This window comes from Mytilus edulis, chromosome 5, assembly GCF_963676685.1.
Source record: "Mytilus edulis chromosome 5, xbMytEdul2.2, whole genome shotgun sequence".
Lineage (NCBI taxonomy): Eukaryota > Metazoa > Mollusca > Bivalvia > Mytilida > Mytilidae > Mytilus > Mytilus edulis.
In genome coordinates, this window is record NC_092348.1 from 88,007,170 (window position 1) to 88,030,426 (window position 23,257).

At 31.5% G+C, this 23,257-nt stretch overlaps 1 protein-coding gene across 1 annotated transcript in view; it reads left to right on the forward strand.

Moving 5' to 3' along the window:
* Positions 1-3,257: 3,257 nt before the first annotated feature.
* Positions 3,258-23,257, forward strand: part of LOC139522551 (fucolectin-5-like) — a 28,073-nt gene continuing 8,073 nt past the window's right edge. The window contains exon 1 of the mRNA XM_071316021.1: positions 3,258-3,484. Coding sequence (XP_071172122.1) covers positions 3,289-3,484 — 196 coding nt within the window. The 5' untranslated portion in view covers positions 3,258-3,288. The remainder of the gene's footprint in view (positions 3,485-23,257) is intronic.

Genomic DNA, 23,257 nt, shown 5'->3' on the forward strand with positions numbered 1-23,257 from the left:
ATTTTGCAACTGCCGTGGTCATAGTAATACTCTCATGTCCTTCATTTCCAAAATTTTACAATTAGAACATGTTTTACAGTTAAATGAATAGCTGAATTACTTTGCCTATACATATATAGTTTTTACATTTTTAACCGGATCAATGACCATAACTGGACATTTTATTGACGAGTTTATCACAAAACACCTATCTATAGATGGACTGGTATATGATGAGCCAACCGTGTAAACTCCGCCCAATCAAGTGAAATAAATCAACTTAAATGTATGAACAAGTACAAGTGATGGCTGCTTACTTTTATGACGTTTATTTTTATTCCTTTGATGTGTTTGAGCATTTGATACTGCTATCGGATAAATAACTTTCCGGTTTGAATTCATTGGAGTTCGATATTTTTGTTATTTAACTTTTTATTAATGGTAAATACTTTAATTGAGTGCCTTTTAAAAATTGGATCACAATGACACCAAGTTAAGGTGTAATACCACCAAATCATGGTACGTCACATCCGTTTGTATACGAAAGTAGGTCGAAAAAAATATTCCCTTGAATTTGACAGTTGCAGGTAATTAATCCTACATGTTATTGCAGTAACACATTTCTGTGTCATAAACATATGTCTTGGGTATTTCAAAACACCGATATGTTTTATTTGGGATTTCTATAGAATATTTTGTAATCTTGAGGTTACATGGTGACTAAACCTTGAACAGATAAAATAAAAAGAGAAATTTGATTGGTTAACTTCCAATGATGGTTATTTTCTTATATGCAATGACATTTAATGTGAAATTTTTCCACAGTACTAGACAGGATAAAACTTTACCCATGCCAAGTATTTCTTCATTTGAAACAAAGATAAATTCTGCACATTTTTTTGAAAAGATTTAAGTGCAAATTTAACAAAGACTTATAGGGGAAAATCAATGGTGGTATTACACCTGATTACAATATCTTCATAGGTCACAACAGTTATTATATGCAGTCGTTTCTGACTGACACATTCGTGTTTTATTGTTTTTCTTACTTTTTTTTTTATTCTTGTCAATCTATAATTAGTATTAATTACACTTAAATTATTTTTTACTAAATTTTATTATATTATAGGTAAAAGTAAAATAAATAAAAAATATCGAACTCCAAGAAAAATACAAAACGGACAGTCCCTTATGAAATGACAAATTCAGAAGCTGAAACACAACAATCGAATAGATGATAATTGTCATTTTTTTTACTTAGTACAGACATTTATATACTTGACTTTCCCTCTGGTATCTTTCGCCCTCACTTATGTGGAAAATGGCGAATTAAACCAACTTTAATATCTAGCTAAACCTCTCACTTGTACGGCAATTATAGAATTCCATAACATTGACAACGAAGTGTGAACAAAACAAAAATACATAATAGGTAAAATGTCAAAAATAAGGTACAGGAATCAACATTGTGTTCTAGTCTCATAATCACTATGACAAAATGTCAACAAAGGAAAACAAAATGGCCTATCGACATAGCATGTTTCAAAAACGATAGACAAGAATAAAAAAATTACATAGCACAATAAAACAATAACGTGTTGCATAAGTACCGTACCATGTCAAATAAATATTATAAAAAATAGACTAATTCACAAAGACAAATATAAGAATACTATAACAGGTTTTGAAGTTACACACAACGTCAGTAACTGGAATATGTTCTTCCAGACTACTGTGTGAAATTTGTGAAGTTAATAGGGAATATTTGTCAACAAGTCCTTGGTACCTTCCGATGATATTTTTTGAGAAAAAGAACCAGACGTTCATTGACATACCCCTGGTTCATCAGCTTTCTGCTCAGACATTGGTAACAATTCACAAAGTCTGAGCATCAGCTGCAACGTAATAAACACATAATGAGTTAGGAAATGTAAATCACAATGCAGGTGAAGTTGGGATATTGCTACTAATGTGGGGGACATTCATAATTAAAATCATCTCATTTGTCATAGATTCTGGTACTGTGATGACCGCTGATAAATCCGAGGTATAAGTCTAATGAAGCAGAGGAAATCGTGTCTTTTGTTTCTGATTCTGGATGATATATAAATAGAATCCAATTAGAAAATGTTATATTGCTAATGGAAAGAACATTATCAATATAGTTGAATATGAAATGTTAATTAAAAGATCTTCTTGTTTTTGATAAGTGTCTGAAGGAACTACGACTGATATAAAAATCAGAATAGGTCAGCAAGGAGAGGCGCACGTTCATTCCCATAGGAATATCGACTTTTTGTGGAAAAAGTATTCCTTTAAATTCAACAAATCTAACGTTTTGATAGAACTAATTTAAAAAAAGATCGAGATTTAAACTTGTACAGAAGTTCTATTGAGTGTTTTAGAATCCACATATGGTTAACACCAATATGCGAGTAAATAGTTTCACAGTATTTGTTTCTGAAGACTCCTGTTCACTTTTTTCGGTCTAAAGGACAATATTTCGTTAAATATGCAGATGAGCAGGCAAAGCACCGTTGTTTGTACGGAATTTTGTGAAGATAAGGTATTCTTTACAAAAGAGATAACTCATAGGATTTGATATTTAATGTAGTGTTCATCGAAGCCATGGAAAATTTAGGATTCGCCAAAATCTCATCCTTGTCAAATGATATGTTTTGTATGTGGGATAAATTAAATTTATTCTAGCGCTCATTAACTACAAGGACATATGGCATCTCTTGATCGTTGTATTTTATCACACTTCCTTATTTCTATATAGACTTGAGTCTTTTAGTATTATTCACCGACCTGTAGTGCTAATTAATTAAAGTTCGGTAGTCCGTAGTATATGATTGATCATATGCTTGTCTAGTTGTCTATGTCATTTTGTTTCTGGTATAGAGTTGTCTCATTATCAATCATGGCATTTCGTCTTATTTTCATATAGTGTATGCACCAGACGCGCGTTTCGTCTACAAATTAAAAAGAAAAGAGTTAAAATCGCCAAAAAAGTACAAAGTTGAAGAGCATTGAGGACAAAAAATCCAATGCGTATTGGTAAAATAGTTTCAGAATTCAAAGCATCAACTTTGCTACAAATGGAGAGTTTGCGTGTTTAACTTGTAAATGATCTATTGTTTATTTGTTTATGGTGTTGCATAACAATGTAGCATGTCCTTGATCGAACATTACATGAAAACAGCTGTCTTCATAAATATCTGTTTCATTTGAAACTGAGATTTAATATTAATGTTTTGAAATATTCTCTACCACTTTGATTCTTACAATTGTGTGCGCACGCTGAAAATGCAGCAAGTAGTTTTTATCATAGCGTACTGTGTTTGCTTTTTGTCAGCATGTCGACAAATAACAATATCCGGTGGAAAGTTGAATTCATTAGTCTATAAAGGGTATAGAAGGCTCGAATATAAAGTTGATATCCTCACAGCAAAGTTTGAACGTAGTCTTCATATGCATAAGAGAGTTATTGATCAAGTCAAAGGTAAATAAAACCTGTAATTTTAATCTTTAAAAGGGCACTAGCTGTCAAATTCATGTTCACCAATTTTAATCGAATTCTCATATTTAATTTATAACAATGTAAAACGTTGATCCAAACTTTCAAAAGTCTTAAATAAACAGATAACAGGGCACAGACATGAACATACGTAGCTTCGTTTCGTTCTAGAGGCCATCTAATTAACTATCGAGTTGACCTCTAACGTCATCTGATTACCATATAAGCGATGTAAACATAAATATAGATATAAATAGATTAAGGTGGTATGGGTGTATTCCGCCATCTTGGATTGTAAAAAACAGAGAACCGAAGGTCAAGATTTTCTATCAAGTTAGCAAAAGGACAAGGTATGATAAGAGGCGTTTTTGGCCCCCTTCCCAAATAAGTTTATATATACATCATAGATAGCCTCAGTATAGAAACTATTCAAAACTGTGATTTTGTTTATGTTCCGGTAAAAGGAAGGTTGCCTAGCAACAGTTTTATTAAATAGCCAAATTATCACTTATGCATTGCTTTCTCATTACACATTTGCATAATTCAAAATAGTATTGTTTTTTTAACAATAATTTGAGGTTGCAAATGAAAAGTCACTTCAATTTCAGTTTAAGAAAAATGCTTAGCAACAACCTAGCAACTAGAATATTTCCTAGCAACGGTACAAAAATTTGTAATTTCTGCCATATGAGGTATAAATATAGCAATAGTTAAAGATTTAGATACAGTATATGAGTTTTCTTTCATAAATGATGTCTGAGTCTCTGTCATCATTATTGTTTCAAGAAAATTATATTGACCATAGCAACCGAAAAGTTGCTTAGCAACAGCCAAAAAAGATAAAAATTAAATTGAACTACAAAAAAAAACTTTTGATTTTTTATTGTACAAATTAGAGTAAAATAATGTCAGATTGGTTACTAATACATGCCAGAATAACTGTAGCAGTAAGAACTGAAAGTAGGTCTATTGTATATCATGCTGATAAAAAGATTAGCAACCAAAATAGTGCCTAGCAACGGTTAAAAATGTGTTTTATTAAATCATATGCTGTTAAAAAAACACTGTGAGATCTCTAAAAACATGTTTAACTCCGCCGCACTTTTGCGCCTGTCTCAAGTCACGAACATGTGGCCTTTGTAAGTGTTGTAATTTTAGTTTCTTGTGTATAATTCGGAGTTTATTATGACGTCCATTATTACTGAACTAGTATACATATTTGTTAAGGGGCCTGCTGAAAGATTCCTCAGGGTGCGGGATTGTCTCGCTATATTGAAGACCCATTTGTGGACTTCTGTTGTTGTCTGCTTTTTGGTCGGATTGTTGTCTTTTTGACGCATTCTCCATTTCCACTCTCAATTTTTCGTATAAAATAAACGACAGCTATCAAGGAATTGGTCGGTTTATTCGACAAAAATGCAAAAAATACGAATCAGATTATCACATAATAATTAGTAAGCATAAACATTAACAAGTTGATACGTAAAATAAACAAAAATATGTCCCCAGTACACGGATGCCCCATCCGCACAATCATTTTCTATGTTCAGTGGACCGTGAAAATAAGAGAAAATCTCCAATTTTGACATAAAATTGGAAAGATCATATCATAGGGAACATGTGTACTAAGTTTCAAGTTGATTGAATTTCAACTTCGTCAAAAACTACATCGACCAAAAATTTTAAACTGAAGCGTGATAGACGGACGAACGGAGGGACAAATGGACGAACGGACGGATAATCGGCGCAACGAACAGACGGACGCGCAGACAAGAAAACATAATGTCCATAAATGGGGCATAAACAAGCTTTTAATTATATAATAAGTGGCACACTTATAATTCATAAAAAATAGTGGACGTTATGAATATAGCATTTCACATTTACATGATGATTACCGGTACATTAAAAAACTCAAATGGATTAAAACTACTATTGAAGATTCAGTATCAGATTTATACAGTACATTATTATGTCAGGTTTACTACCATCCTTTCGAAGTAGCCTAGTCCATTAGACAGATAGATTGGTAATCTGCTGGACTAGTCTTTTTTCTTAAAGGAGGTTAGTTCACCTGACCTAAAAATGACTTCACGGTTCAGCTAACAAGCAAGCTAAAAAGATATTACCTTTGGCTTCACACTCAATGAAATTGGCTGTAGTAGTCACTAAGTTCAACCTTTCCGGTATTGAATAAATATTTGAAACTTCTAAAATCTTATTTATTGCATTAGTGACATTTTAGCTTAAAAACTGAAGGAGATAGCTAGACGTTTATATCCGAACAGAAACAGACGAACGGACGGATGGATGGACGAACGTGCTCGACATTTTGTCACGTGGGGGAGGGAAACAAAGGTGAAATAGAATTAAGAGGGCATAGTTTACCTGTACATTGAACAGGTCAGAGGTATACCAGTCCTCCCCAAGATTCGGTATAGGTTTGGCATGAAATTTTGTCACTTACATAGAACTCCAGACAAAACAAAATACAATATATTTGAAATGGCAAACAGATACAGTCACGTTTTATTAGAAAATCCAAAGAGGCTGAGTCAATTCAATGCTACATTTGTACTTTTAAATATTTTATGATTATTGCTTGTCAAAAGAGTGCTCCGACACATATATATGGAAATCATTAGTGTACCGATATATGAATAGGCTGGTAATACATATATATATATATATAGTAAATTGCTTAAGTGTCGTGAGCTTAATTTCAGTATCAACTGCCTGTTATTTGGAATTATGTTTATAATTGCATATCATACTTAATTTTGATAACTGCACATGCATAGGGCATAAGTTTAGTATTGTAAACGGGGATAATTGTCTTTCAGCAAATCATTTTAGTATTCTTATTTCTCTGCTCAAAAATCTAACTAACTTAAGTTTAAATTTCATTCTAATATCTAAAGATCTGATGTCTTTAATACAATGAAGTGCACAAAATAAATATGATATATAAATCTATTTTTCTGGAGATGGTTAAATAGAAAATTTCATAGTGCAAAACATATAAGTTTTGAGGTAATGATTTTCTTCAGAACTACAAAAAGAGTTTGAATGTATTGAGAAATTATTATAAAAGTCATTTGTACGAGTTCGTTGAATATTTGAAAATAATATTGAATAAAAATTAATTCACCATATTGCAAGGGATACATCTCTGTATTTGTCTGTGTAGTGTTAGAATATTAAATTTTGATCATTGCAGGTCTAATTTCACGTACAACATATTTTTTTAAGAGAGTGACATATCTTGATGACTGGATACGACGTAAAACAATCCGTACGTGACATTCTGATCAATTATGGATCCCGGAATAATTTCGTACCCGTGCCGTTCCCTTTGACGTATTAAAATGACTTGTCAAAATTGTAAACAATCGGATTATTTTTCAAATTTTAGACATGAGCGCCAACGTAGACCACCATGATATTTTATTATGTGAAAGATACAGACGAGTACAGTTGATGGTTGAAAATTTCAAGATGGTCTACGTTGGCGCTGACGTCAAATTTCGTCTCCGAACATGACGAAATTGTAGATGTTTTTACACTTTTCGTCGTTTAAGCCTTTTCAAGGTCCAAGTTTGAACATATTTGAGTACATAACACCTTAAAATAAGGTTCTACATGGACGAGCAGATACTGCAGTTCATTACACAGTCGCGATGGGTTTCAACTTCAAAGTTTAAAAATTCTGGAAAAAGGGGGGCCAAAAACGGCCCTTATGATACCTTGTCCTTTGATGCAAGAATACAGATGTTTAATGCGAACTATCATTCTAAAGAACCAATTTATAAGAATATAACTTATAAATTTTAATATTTTTACAAGTGTTGATTATTTTTGGTTGTTTTTGTAAAAATGAAATTGGCATTTTCAGGGGAGGTAACTCTAAAAAAGTGCATTTTCTGAAGGATTCTACATGGAATTTTCCTATTTTGTATTTTTGCCTGAAAAAACGCACGGTGACCTTATCTTTTCTTTTGATATTCTCAAAGCATTGTCTGAAAGCTATCTTTTCCTCATTTATTTAACAATTCTATCATTTTGTTTAGTTTCTAATCACAAAATGGTGTTTTTTCCTGTATAACCCATACAAAATGTGTCATTTTGTCACGTCCTGTAGCTTGAGAAAATGCGCGGTGACCTATCAATTTTATTACATTTTTGAACATATATCAATAGATACTACGTTTTGGCAAAGTATGAACAAATTCTATCATTTTTATTTTAGACTCCCATACCACGCTGTTGGACTTTTCTATGTCTATTTAATTTCATATTATAGATGAAAAATAAATGTTTATCACCGTGTTTACCTGTATAAAAAAGAGTTTTTGTGGATCGAATCAGTAAATCAAATGATTTTCCTTTGATTCACTTTCAGTGACATTTCAGACATTCTTTTCCTTTAAATAACTTTACACATACAATTCACGCGTTATCCATCTCTCAAGGTATGAGGTAAATAGAAGTTCACATGAATATGGATTCAATGAGGTCGAATTATTCACTTGAAAGTGAATAATTCATAATCAATTTTTTTTAGCTGATTTTGCCAAAATTAAACCATACTAAAAAATAAAAGCGAATTATTATTTCAATACTTCCATTTCATTAATGATTGAACAAAAAAATATATATATTAGACTTTTTATATATCTCGTAGCTGGTGCCCCTTTAAGTTAATACGTTGTTTAATATCGAAAAAATATTTTGACAGATATGTATTTCATAACTATGTACATTATCGTATATGTTCGTAAAGTGTGTACCAATTTATTTCCTGCATTTTGTGAGGCAAAATAAATCTTTTTTTTTTATTTTGAAATAATAACGGAACGGTCATTTGATATTTCTGTAGTCCTACCTGGACAGAATATCCAAAATTACCCTGCACCAACATAACCATCCAAATAACCAGAAATATAAAATGACCGTTCTCATTTTATTTCAATCAACATAAGTGTTAATCAATTATCGTTTCAGCAGTTTCATTGCAAATTGACAGTATTTATTTTAGTGAGAAAAAAGATTATATTTTTTGTTTTGAACAAATGATTACTTCTTGAGACTTCCTTTTAAATATATCCTATCAATTAAGTTCAAGCTTATTTCGTCTACAGTTAGGTTTGTAATAGAATTAATTCCGTTTTCTAACTCGTCCGTTGCTGACATTCATTAATTGTTTATTTATTGTTTTGTCCATTTTGACTATTCTATTCTAGCTGGCAAAATTTGTTTACATTATGATTCCTAGATTTTTTTTATTGATCACTATACCATAGACAAAATAATACTTTAAGGAGGCTCGAGGGTATAAAAATTTCAGAAAAAAATCAAACATTTGTTTTTCATTACAAATTGTATTTATTTCCTTTTGTAGTTGTTACTTTATCATATGGTACAAAAATCATTCAAAACAGTCAATTCGTGTTGGCCCAAGATGACTTTAAAAATGTATACATCATTGAAAAAGTTCCAAATTATCTCCCTTTGGTGGAAAAATCCCATTTTTTGGCTCTAAAATTGAAATATCTTTTTCAACTCATCGGTGACCTATCTTTTTTAATATAATTTCCGTATAAGCTGTACTTAAACTAAATTATTGTAAAATTTTAGCGATTTCTGTAATAAATTTCTTTTTTTTCTTTCGATATTACCTTTATTTCTCCTATTACTTCAACAGAAAAAAACGCCTTTACACAAATGTATGCTTCTTTCGAAGGCAGATTGTGAGCGCAAATGAACGGTGACCCTACTTTTTTATTTTATTTTTCTATTAACTATAAGATAAAGTTCATTTATAGAAAAATATAGAGAAATCCTATATAAATGATTTAGACCCGCGAACCCCCTTAAAATGAACTTCTGATCAGAGCTAGAAATCTGTCATTCACTCAAATTGATATCTGTTTGGACTTGTCTTTAAGTAAGTATAATCCAAATTATTTTTAGTTTTGGTATTTACTCTTAATGTTTTCAGAAAAAACAGATAAAGTCTGATATAGTCTATGTCAATACTCGACTGTACTTATTTTTATTCGACTAGTATGAATTGGTCTGAATTTTACTCCATATTACTCGACCCCACTCATTACCATACTTGGCTGTACTATAAATGTACTTGACCCCTATCTTTGCCATTGAAATTAGTCTAAACTGTGACTCGATCATTCTGAAACAGTCCTAACCAGTTCTCGACCTAGTTTTTCAGTCTAAACCATACTTTACCAAAGGTCTGAGCAATACTCGACCAGTTTGAAACATACTTGACCAAATAACCTTTACTTTTTTTTTATAATTTAAACTGTTAAAATACATTTCTTTTTAACTGACATGACAACAGCCACAAGAAAATGAACCTGATTCTTAGATTCATCTAATAGAGATAGATAAATCAAATTATATCATATAATACGTTAATTACATAAATTTTAAAGTTTTAGGGTTTGGTTGATAAAACATTTTCTTTCACCTAAACAACACACCTATACGGAGGGTAATAAATCCTTATTATTATGACTTAAATTCTTGTTCTTGGCATGTGTTTTTATATATAAAAAAAAATCGTTATATACTTTTCTTTTAAATAAGGTAATTATAGCCAACAAAATCACGGAAATTGTTTAACCTAATAATGGAAATATATCTATTTTAATAATTTGGGATATATAATATATATAAAAAAGGGATAAAAAACTAATAAAATTGTTCTTCTGACCAGTGATGAATTAAAAAGTATAACCTCCTGCTTAACACTTGTACTGAAGTGATTAAACCATATTAAAGTACTCTAGTACGTCATGTCTTTTTTTTTGACAAAAAATAATTTAAATTTAATTGAAATAGTTTTGTAATGCAATTGTGTAACACATTTCCTTTTTCAAAAGGTTATCAAGGATTGCTATTGAAATTTCATAATCATGATTATATCAAATACTTGATTTTACAAAACAAAATGTGTCATTTTTTAAAATTTATTAAGTTGCTTCATATATTTATTAATAAACATCTTTACCGAATTATTAACTAGACTCAAATGACGCCATAAACCTATTACTAGCGTAATGTAAAGGCAAAAATTGTCCAGTAACCATAAAATATATCTGAAACATTAAAAAAGAAAATAATAATAATAAATATTAGTCCAAATTTATTTATAAATTTATTTGATCAGCTTGTTTTATTTCTATTTTAAAGGTGATATATATAAATATATATGTAAGTGTTAATTAATATGGTGTTGAAGTTATTTTTATGCTTATGGTGAAACTTTGGTTTCAATTCTATATTGAATACATTTTTAATTTCAAATTGTTGTTTAAATTTCAAGCCATTTTTTAAAACAGTTCCCAAATTGTTGTCATACAATAGAAAGATACAATTAATAGGTCTAGATTGGTTAAGATTTGGTCGAGTATGGTTCAGACAAGGACAAACATGACTCAGACGCGCATAAAATGATAAGGTACTGGTCGAGCACAAGTTCAGTATGGTTCAGACTACAGTCAAGTATTGTCAAGTAAAATTTCAGACCAATTGAGACTGGTCGAGTAAAAATCAGTACAGTCGAGTACAGAAAAAGGCTATTTCAGACTTTTACTGGTTTTTCCGCAATTATTTCACTGTGTGTCGAAAAAGTACAAAGTTATTACCTTCAATGCCATTTGCTCTCCGATGGCAATTATACCATACCTTCTAATCTGCATATATATCTGTATAAAAAGTAAAATAAGAAAAATACCGAACTTAGATGAAATTTCAAATCTGAAAGTCTCTTATCAAATGGCAATATCAGAAGCTCAAACACTAAACAAATGGAAAACAACTGTCATCCTTCTGTCGTGGTACAATATTTTTTTTATGTAGAGAGTGGTGGATTAATCCTGTTTTTAAAGAAAGCTAAAAGCTATGACAATCGCATTTAATAAGATGTTAAGAAATATTGATAATGCATCACCTTTGATTCTTCAATAAGCATGATAAGTACTACTGACCTACCACAAATTCCTTGAAAAAAATTATACTTATTTCCGCTGTTAGTATTCTTTCAAGTAATTTTGGTTATGTGCAAAACGGTAGATGTTTTGGAACAATTTGAAAATTAAGTTTATACTTTTTCTGTTTAAAAAAACAAAAGTCAAAATAAATACATTACCAATTTTTTTGTCTTTTCATTTCGAGCGAAATTATCGTATTGACTATTAAAGAAATTTATTTCGTCATGGGAATCTGCTTATCACGTTTAAGACAAAAACTTAATAGCATAATATAAGATTAGGTTTAGTGTCGGTTGGATTTTTCTGTAATACGATTTTTGAAACATTTCAAATTAGGCAACATACCCCTCTCATTCAAAGCTCTTATTTTATTTTTTAATTTACAAGTATTATCGTTCATATAAATATACAAAGTTGATTTATGGATCCTATATAATTGATTTCATTTATGTTCAAGATAAATGAAAATCAACAATTTAAGGTTATCTCCAACTTATTTCATTGTTTATCAGATACTTTCCTCAAACAATCAGGTCAAATATAAATAGTTCATCCAATAAACCAGAAACATTTTTAATTTAATGGCCATCATACTATGTTTATATTCAGAAATGAAAATAATTAAAATAATTTTATGCAAGTTTGTCCATAATGTCTACGATTATTAATTTAATGGTTCTTTATTAAAAGAGAGTTAATGAAGAACAGATTATGTTCTTTTCAACTTTAAATGTTTATTTGTCAAATGAAATTTCAACAGCTGTTAAATGTAATGTTAAAGATTTGGAAAAGCTACAATTTTTGTGTATTTAAATATGCGAGACATCTTATGAGAAAAAGCTTTGTTTATGTATATCCCATCGTTTTATTTTAAAGTGTGTCTAGTGGTGCTAGCCATCTTGAATTTGGAGTGGCTACACACTCAAAATTTGTATCAGGCTAATTTTTTTAGGGCAAAGTGAACTTATACAAAGTAGAAGCATAAACTTAAATTGTATTGTGTTTCTAGAAACTTTCCGAATGTCCCTTGACTCTCATGCTTTTGTTGAAATTATTAAAAAAATATTTTTTTATTCAAATATGATCTTATCTTTTTAATCGATTAATAAATTCAATTGATTGCTTCATTAGTACCATGTGCTGCCAGTTGTGATAGATAATGCAAAATGTTTCAATCATTTTACCTTACATTTCATTTCATAGATATTTAGATATGGATAGTCTGTTTTTACATCTTTAAAATTCACACAGAAGGTATACGCATATCAATAAACTGAATTAGGTGCAAAGAACCTTTAAAGTACACTTAGACAGAGAGCTCAATCTTGTGAAACACTTTGTTATGCTGGTCACATGTAACTTGAAATATCACTGTCTGTTACCAAATTGCACTGAGATCCTGAAAATAAATATGCAAGTAACTTCTATTAGAAGTAAATTCAATGGAAGTAAAGAAGCTGTTTGCTGAAATAAATGTAGAATATGTTTATGGGCCACAGATGCCCCCGCTTGTGAAAAAAACATGAGTAAACTTCCACATATATAGATGCAGTGTTCACGCAGTTTTGACCGTTTTGGATTTATAAAATCTCATAGGATTTTGTCTAATGCTTAGTCCGTTTATGTGTGTGTGTGTGTGTGTGTGTGTGTGTGTGTGTGTTACATTTTAATTTTGTGTCGTTGTTCTCCTCTTATATTTAATGCGTTTCCCTCAGTTTTAGTTTGTTACCCCGATTTTGTTTTTTGTCCATGGATTTATGAGTTTTGAACAGCGGTATACTACTGTTGCCTTTATTTGTGACCATAAGCATTGTGTATAAGTTTCATAACATTTGGTTAGGGAACAGAAACGACAGATTTAGCATGTTTCCTATCTTAAGGCTCCGTTTTGACATTTGTATCATTAGTACTCGTACCACATTTTCTTACATCTAATAATTCATGAACAGTAAAAGTGACGCCACCCAATATCAAATTTGATAGATCTGTGTTTTGGGGTTATAAGCATTGCGTATAAGGTTGATAACATTTGATTGAGGCAAACTTATTTAAGAGAACGGAAACGAAAAATTCAGCATTTCCTATGTTTATAAAGGGGCATGATAACTCATGAACGATAACAGTGACGCTACTTAATTTCAAATAGGATTTTGTGTTTTAAGGTAATAAGCATTGTCCCAGGTTAAGGGGAGGCTGGGAATCCCGCTAACATGTTTAACCCCGCCTTAATTCTGTATGTATGTGCCTGTCCCAAGTCAGGAGCCTTTACTTCAGTGGTTGTCGTTTGTTTATGTGTAAGGTGCCTTTTATGGCTGACTATGTGGTATGGACTTTGCTCATTGTTCAAGGCCGTATGGTGACCTATAGTTGTAAATTTATGTGTCATTTGGTCTGTTGTTGAGAGTTCTCACTGGCACTCATGGCCTCATGCCACACTTTCTTTTTTATATTGTGTATAAGTTTTATAGTATTTGGTTGAGGCAAACTAAAGTAAGGAGAACGGAACCCATTTTTTGGGGACATTCGAGACGGACAGACAGACGAGGATAACACTTTATGTCCCCTCCGCTACGGCGCCAACACAGAAGTTCTGACTATTGTGCTGGTGATCCTCATCACACTAGCACTGTCATTAATACACACACGATTTTATTATAAAAATATTCTATCTCAATTTTGATTTCTTTATTTTGGGCAAATGATTATATGCATGCCCTTCACAAGGAGTGTCAAATTTGACAAAGGAGTAGGTCCGGTAAGGGCCGTTTTTGGCCTCAAATTTCATTTTCATCTGACTAAGATTTTGGACACTTTTTAAACACTTTTAAAAGTGTCTATTTTAGTTGATTCAATTAGTTCATGTGAAGATTTTAACTTATTTACTCATTAAAAACGCTTCGATTCAAGCATAAATATGGAATATTTATTAAATATGCACCAAAAAATGTTACTTTTCAGATGGTTTTTGTCAAAATAGAAAGAGGCCGCATCCGTGTTCATCCTTAACCTTTATATATGTTATGCATCATATACAACTTTCATTTCAATATTAAGAATGAACACAAATGCGGCCACTTTCATTAAAGACGGAAACCGTCTAAACTTTAACTAAAATGCTATAATTGTGAAGATTTCAGTAAGGTAGCATGACTTAGAGATGCTATTACAAGATATATGTGCATTGTATTGTCAAAAATAGCCCATATTTATGTAGCAGAAGCATTTTACTTTCCATTTAATAACTAAAAGTTTACATTTTAACAGTTTTATAAAACTGCTTTATTTTTGGGACAAAAAGGGATCTTACTGGACCTACTCCATTAGTGTACATATACATTTTGGTAATATATTATAGCTTATTTTTAAACTAATTAAAGCTTACAAACTTAAATTGATTATCACTATCTCTCTATTTGTCTTTTTAAAAAAAAAATCTGAACAAAACGATTTGTTACATATACTTCACATGTATTTCTATCAAAGCTGACATTATTACTAAGCCAATTAAATAAAATTCAGTCAAACTTGAAAATAAATGTTCAATCAAATATATATGGAAGTCGTCAAGTGGCTAGATGCACATATCGTTGGCCAATTGAACGACACGTCGTATATGGTTGGTTTTAAAACTTCTAGAAATATTAACGGAAATAAGGGATGAGTAAACGAAAATAAATAAAAACGGAACGACTGATTTAAATAAAAGGATGGTCGATATACTGTATATTTCGGTTTACTTTCAAAATCTATACAATGTTTTACTTATGTCTAGTTTCCTAATCAAAATAATTAAAATGAGAAGATACAGCCCGTAACAGAGAAGTGATCGAATTGATGTTTCATTACCGTCAAAATTAGCTACGTTATCGACAAACTTAATTGAGTAGTGACCGAACTATTGGTACTTTAACGTTAAAAAGATTGACAATGCTGACAAACTTTCATGTGTCGATAATCAAGTTTAATACCGATAATATGGAAAAATTAAATAATTCTAATAATATGAAACAAAATATGTCCATGCACCATTTCGATTGGGCAAAAAGTAGTCATTTCTTCAAAGTCAGAACAGCAAAAAAAGATTTATGGAAGGACGTCTTGATAGTATAATTTCCTTTACAATTTTACTCAAAACAAAAGCAGTAACATACGAACTATAAAAATCACACAGAAATTCACCCAATCTGCTTTTTGGTAAAGAAATATGGTTTAACAAATATTTGTCATTTCTAACTGAATATCCATTTATACCAGGATGGTTAGACTGCACGCAATTGTATATCACAAAAGTAAATACACCAAATACACCTAAAAAACTTTACCCAGTAGGAAAACCTTTTCAATTATCTTGATTCGAGCGTCACTGACGAGTCTTAAATAAAAGAAACGCGATTCTTGCATACTAAATTTAGGTCTTGTACTTTTATGACTTATATTTAGCATTGCAAACTGACATCAGATTTTCATTGGCAAGAATAGGAACGAGAACGAACATTGGGATTGGCTGGGGGAAGCTGTACATGTGGGGGAGACCAAACTTTACATTCGTATAATCAAAGCTATATCGTTAGAACGAAACATTTTCATTGCTTAAAACAGGTGTCAGGGGATCGCACTCCCATGTCTTTGATCTGGGAAGTTTTGGCTACAAACAAAAACATGTATTTCATTAAACAAGTGCAGTCCTCTCAATAATAGTATACAGTTTGGTATTTTTATGCACAGAAATTTTGAAGATATGAATAATTGTTATATGTTTGGAATAATTCATTGCATTGTATATCGAGTACTATTAATTCATTTTAGACGCTGTATTTCTAAAGAAATATGTACTCTATAGCTGACAAAGAAGTGTAAACATTTTGCATTTATACTTCCACGGCCAACCGTGCTTGTGTAAATGAAACAGCTAATTAAATAGGAACCAAATTTCGATAGAATCTTGATCGTTTCCAGTGAGTTCTTGAAAATGTTTGGTCGCCACGCTGAAATTAAATTTTGTAAAAGTCCTTTTTTAAGCTACTTGCCAAATCTCGACATATCTGCTGAAATTACCCTTGATTAGTCTCCTTCAAACGTTGAATCCGGCGACTTCGATCCTTAACCAAGACGATTGCCATTAGGCAGCTTAGTTTAACATCTGACCTTCTTTTCTGAACATAGGCACTATCCAAGGCCAAATATGTTGTCAAAAATTCTTACTTTGAAATCCAGAATGTACACGTATGTTTTTTTAAAACCTGAGTTAATTCCGACTTGGTATCATTATTGCCAGAGACCCTTTATCAAGAAATAAAGCTGGGATTATCTTTTTGTTGGTAAAATGGAATTTTAATGTCCCGGATTGTCAGGTCTCGAAATTTAGGACGTGAAAAAGCCCGCCGGAACTTTGGTTTTTAAACCTTTTTTTTCATGTAGAACGGTGTGAATTATTTAGCTTGAAGCAAGAAAACTCTTCGATCAAACGAAGGAATCTCTGGTGTTAATTTACCAATTTTTGTCGAAATACACATACATTTCTGCTTAACCGCGTTAATTGAACAACTTAGTGCTAACACACATCTGCTAAGGCACGAAACATTTGATTTTCAGGAGGGGAAAAGGGGGGGGGGTATATATTTATATATCTCAGAATATTTAATAACCGCTTAGCTGGTCAGATTTTTATGCCCCCGCCTTTAGGCGACGGGGCATTAAGATTTACCCTTGTCTGTACGTCTGTACGTCCGGTCTATAAATTTTTTGTCAAATATATATCGGCTTGTGTATGTCGGATTGGTATGATATTTGGTCTGAAGCTTTATCAAGGTGAATTGTACCGTGTCTCCTCTTTTCAGGTCTGTCATTCGTCTACTTCCTGTTTGGCGGGGCATCTGTGTCTCATAGACACATTTTCTCTGTTTTCTATTACAGTTTATACAGGAAAATTTTGTTGACAATTTTTTTTTCATATGACTAAATATTGAGGCAGCAGATTTTTTAAGTCAAAATCAGGGTCCGAATATTGTTTTCTAAAAACTACCAGGCCTCTTCCTCCATGAAAATTAAATGGTCCGTGGCAAAGTTAAAAAATTCCCACATGTTCAACTTCAAAATTTGACCAGATTCTATTCTTAACTGTCGGATAATATACTAGGATAACATAGAAAATGTCCTGTATGGGACGATTCTGTACTCATACGTCACGCGTAGTTGAGTAAAAGTGTCCTCGTAGTGAACGCACCCGACTACGCGTGCAGTATAAAGTGTACCTCTTACGTCGGATACTGGGCAGTTTATTTGTTGTATCTACTAGTATACTTAATCAAATACATGTACATGTTAATATTTACTTAGTATTAAATAGGTAAAAATTATTGTTAATAGCCTGTTCAGGGTTTCTTTCTTGTGTATGATTATATAATTTTTCACATGCCTGAACTCATTGACGATAATGTAAGGTGCTCTATTAGAAAAAAATGGATTTCTAGTTCGGGTTTGAAAAAGAAATTTCGCCTTTTCTTGAGTCTGTTTTGTACATTTAGTTTAACAGATATGATCCAATGGAAATTTTCACATGGAACCTTCGGTAAATAGGAAAATGAAAAGATATGGGGTAATTTCCAAATATTTTGGCCACGAGCATCACTGAAGAGACATATATTGTCGAAATGCGCATCTGGTGCAACAAAATTGGTACCGTTGATTTTATTACAGAGAGACCACACTCCATCCATGAGAAAAACAGAAGGAATTTAAAAATCTAGAGGTCTCCACAAGGCTTTCAACAAGGGTGGAATCTCACTCCTTCTGAAAAGCTCTAAATCGCCCCAACGTGTACATACGTTTGGTCATCAAGATATTCTTTTTTCTCTTTTTGTGTGTCATAAACATTCAATTCGGATTTGAATTTAATTTACCGAAACATTTCCGTACATTAAATCTTAGGACGGTCAGAACATTTTATGGACGCAACAGATCGAAGTACAATTTTAAGTAGTACATAAATGTGCAATAATTCAGCTTTCTGTACATGTTCATGAAGTTCTAACTGATGATTTTGAATGTTGATTTCTTTAAAAAAACACCATTTTTTTACAATAAATAATCTCAAAATGTCCGTTAATAATGAAAAAGTTTGACCATGAAAAATCACATATCTAAGAAAAGCAGTCGTTTAATTGATTATAAGAAAGTTTCAGTATATCATGTCAAATTTCTTTAATTTGAGAGTTTTCCTTTAGTTACAAATGTAGCTCCATGTCTGATGGTGAAAAAAAAAATGATTGTCTCAAAAAGTGGTGAATTAGTTTCCATAAATGACAGATGAATCGGGCCAAGCTTAGTAACTTACAGTAAACAGACTACTGTAACATTGACGCACTCATCGAACTGTTTAAAAGATTTGTGTTTTTGACCCAAACTTTATATTTAACTTCATTCATAAATTAATCTGATTTTCATAGCGCGTCGTTACAATAATGAAAGTTATAAAAAAATATCTATAACCAGCAGATCTATACTTCTATAAAGAAAGAATTCTTGTACAAAAGGGTATTTATTATAAAAATGGTCCTAATTATAGAATAGATAGTTTACCACAGAAATCATAAACGGAAGTTTCGACAATTTTAAACAGAAAAGATTTGAAAATGAATTTAACTTTAAATAAACACTGAAATAATTTTAATACCTCGAAGGTGTAAAGAATAAACCAACAATCTCAATCTTTAAAAGTGTCTTCATTGCACTAACCGACGAGTTCATGTTTACAGTAGAAACAGTGGATGTGACTCCAATAAATTCATTATCATTGTAGTCATGAATATTTATCGCTTATATTAAATTGATAAAGATTTTATCGAGGTCGCACCAACTGTTTCTATAGCGAAGATCAGTTACATGTATCATGATCTCGTCGATTCGCACAACGAAGCCATTGTTTATGACAGAACACACATTCGAGATTATGTATTTTTGTTTCCCTCAGTTCGAAAGTATTTGATCATTTCAACTCCTTTGTAACTCATAATATGTGTCATGAACAAAGACATATGTTCGATTGAATAATGATTTCCTCGTAACAAATGATAGAAATTTCGGAGATCCCGTATTTGATCCTTTACCGTTAAAATGAAAATGCCAATGACAGAGGTTGATTATAAACAATGTTTTACTGTGTTAAAAAACCTTCGACTTAAACAATGAAAACTTACACGTTGGACATGAAATATTTTGTCGATGAAGAAAATTAAATTATGTCACTTCTGAAATAAGTTTGTCGATAACGTAACTTATTCTGACGGTAAAGAAACGCGAGTTCGATCACTTCTCTGTTACGGGCTGTAAATACCTTACAGCTTCATTTTCCGTCGATGCTGAAATATTTAATGTTATAAAACAAGTTTAGCGTCTCTGACCTACTTTATCTTTTTATTCGGATACTTGTGGATATATTCTTCAAGTTCAACGGGAACATTAGAAAAGAACCCAGATGGAACCAAGAAGTTGGGTTGCTATAACAAAACAACCCAGATCTTGAACCAGTTACCATGGTTTCGAACCAAACAACCCGGATAGAACCAAGGTTCAGAACCAAAAGAGTCAGATGGAACCAAGGTTTAGAAGCAGAGTGTCCGGATAGAACCTAATTGCATTCAGAACTCTCATGACTTTTATAGCTTCAACGTATTTTCCAAATCATTTATTTATTTAGTATATATAATTTATTTTGGTATTGGCTATTCTTTAGGTCCTCTTTTTGTTTGATTAGCTCTTCGATGTTTGCAAGTGATTTTGAATTTTTAAATTGTGATGTCACCAAATAAATCCCAAAAAATATTTTACCTGCTTAGATATGTGCATAAAATGTTAAAAATATTTAAACCAGTTCTTATCACTTACCTCAGCACTTAAAGACTTTGTTACGAAAAAAATGAAATAAATGTTAGTGCTGAGGTAAGTGATAATAACTGGTTTAAATATTTTTTAATATTTTATACACATAATGACATATCTATTTTTGAAAAACTAAAAATCTGGACGAAGAATAATATGTTATCATGCAAAGCTCTGATTCCTTTCACGGATTTGGCTATACTTTTTGGACCTTTTGGATTATAGCTCTTCATCTTTTATATAAGCTTTGGATTTAAAATATTTTGGCCACGAGCATCACTGAAGAGACATGTATTGTCGAAATGCGCATCTGGTGCAAGAAAATTGATACCGTTAATTTTATTACTATCACTGGGTCGATGCCTCTGCTGGTGGACTATTAGTCCCCGAGGGTATTACCAGCCCAGTAGCCAGTACTTCGGTACTGGCATGAAAATACGTTTTTTTTTGTGTTATTAAAATTTGCTGTTACAAAATGATAGAAATTATTATAAATTAAGGAATATATCTCCCTCATGCAAAGCTCTGATTCCTTTCACGGATTTGGCTATACGTTTTGGACCTTTTGGATTATAGCTCTTCATCTTTTATATAAGCTTTGGATTTCAAATATTTTGGCCACGAGCATCACTGAAGAGACATGTATTGTCGAAATGCGCATCTGGTGCAAGAAAATTGATACCGTTAATTTTATTATTAGATTATTAAATGACTACATAAAAGCAAACGAAAATATAAAGATAATTCAAAGATTTCTGGTTTTTGAAACATCGAATGAAATGATTAAATACAACCGAAATTATTTTATGTGCTAGTATTCCTCTAATAACCTATTGAACCTAATTTTTATATGTTGTTTATGTATTAAATCATGGAAAATTGATTATATAAATATCGTACATACAACATGATCCAAAGAGGCTCTTTTAAGTTTAAGAGGAATATCAGTTAGAGATTATATGATTATATTGGTACCTTTTCACTGGATTTTAAATAATATGATTTCAAAGATTGTTTAGTCTGAGATATAAGACTTTAGTAAACTGGGTTTGTAAAATATTTGACTATCCGCTTTTGTTATGTAAACTTCTAGCAAGCTATTGAAATTTTTGCCTATATGGTTTTAATGATATGTTATTAGGAATTGCTTTGAAACAGGAGTTGTTCAATGAGATGTAGGGGTAGTACAAAAAGGTAAATAAAGAGGGACGAAATATACAATTAAGTCTCAATTTAGTTAATATGTATATCGTTGACTTACCCAATTATATAGAAACGTCATCCGATAAAGTTAAATTATTGTCAAAATATGTCAAAATGTATTAAATTTGTTTATGTCGCTCAAGATGTTGGGTTATTATCTGCATCTTCAAATGGAATGTAGAATTGCAATTTAAGATAGAAGAGTCTTTTTCCATACATCGAAATTAAATTCAAATATTAAGAAGACAAAACGTTTAGTTATAACAAAGCTGGACATTAATCAGACATTAAAACTATATTTGTATAATATATTGATGTCTCATACATATTTATATATATAAAACGTATAAATCAACGATCTTTTTAATTAGGGCGCTGGATCGTTACGAGTAACGACAATACATAGATATAATGTAATGCCGGCATTATCCCCTTTTTATAGTAAACCTATTTATAGTTTCTTTAAATTATTGAGGACAAACGATAGATGTTAGTGAGATGTCTAATGTTGCAAGTTATGTAGGACTTGTAATTTGTTAATTTGGTTGATGTTTCCATGATACGACAATTTTGTATGGTAGTTGTTAAGAACTTTTATATCACGTATTGATTTCGTATTTTCGCGGTAGTAACCTTATTATACTACAAGTTCAAATAAAACTGTTCTAATGATCTACTAATAAATTAAAAGTCAGAACCCATCTTTATTGATGACAAAGAATGGGAAGTGACAAAGTTTAATAGAAGCTGGAATATGTCTGAGAAATACAGACAATCGTTGAAAGTTAACTTTGTTTTAATTTAAGATTGTCGGTGCCGGTGACGGTGCTTAATACGGGTGACGGTGATGGTGACAAATACGGTCACCGGTGACGGTTCTAAATACGAATGCGGGTGACGGTGACGGTCACCTACTAACAAAAATAATTATGTGCGATATGAACTGGTACATTTCTAAAATTTCAGCAGATTTAAAATTATCAAAATAAAATAGATTCTGTTATCTAAACTGCTATAATTTTAGAAATTTAGAGTTGAAAAAGTTAAAGAAATAGCAGTAGAGACTGTGTAGAAATATGTAATATAAAACAAATGAAAAGCATTGTGCGAATTAAAACTACACCTTTTCATTGATCCCACTTGGTGCCAAAGTTTTCAATCTTTAATATAACATATATACACACTTAATTACATGTCTACTGTCTAATGTTTATTTCTATATTTCTCTAACGTGAAATAGTAACACTACGAATATTGAAGTAATATCTTAATCTGGTAGATATGGTCGAGTGGTCTGAAACGCAGGACAAGAGGGTAATAATGAAGATTGTCAGAGTCTGAAAAAACCATATTTTGAGCAAATCTTTTACTTGACAAGACGCGACATCATCTCGACAGATCTCAACTGTACTTAAATGTACTCGACTTTAGTCTCGACTTTACTGAGCAAGTGTAATTGAGCACTTAATAATTTTGATATAGTCTGAATGTGGTCTCGACAAACGCTTGACCAGTCTCTACTCAGAATTGAAAAGTCACGGCCTATCTCAACCAGTCTAGATCTGTTTTGACATTTCAATTTAGCACATATAACTCTAATGAAGTTTCAGATTATTTGTTTGTTCTGTTCATTGCTGTCAGTTCCTAATGGTTTTATTAA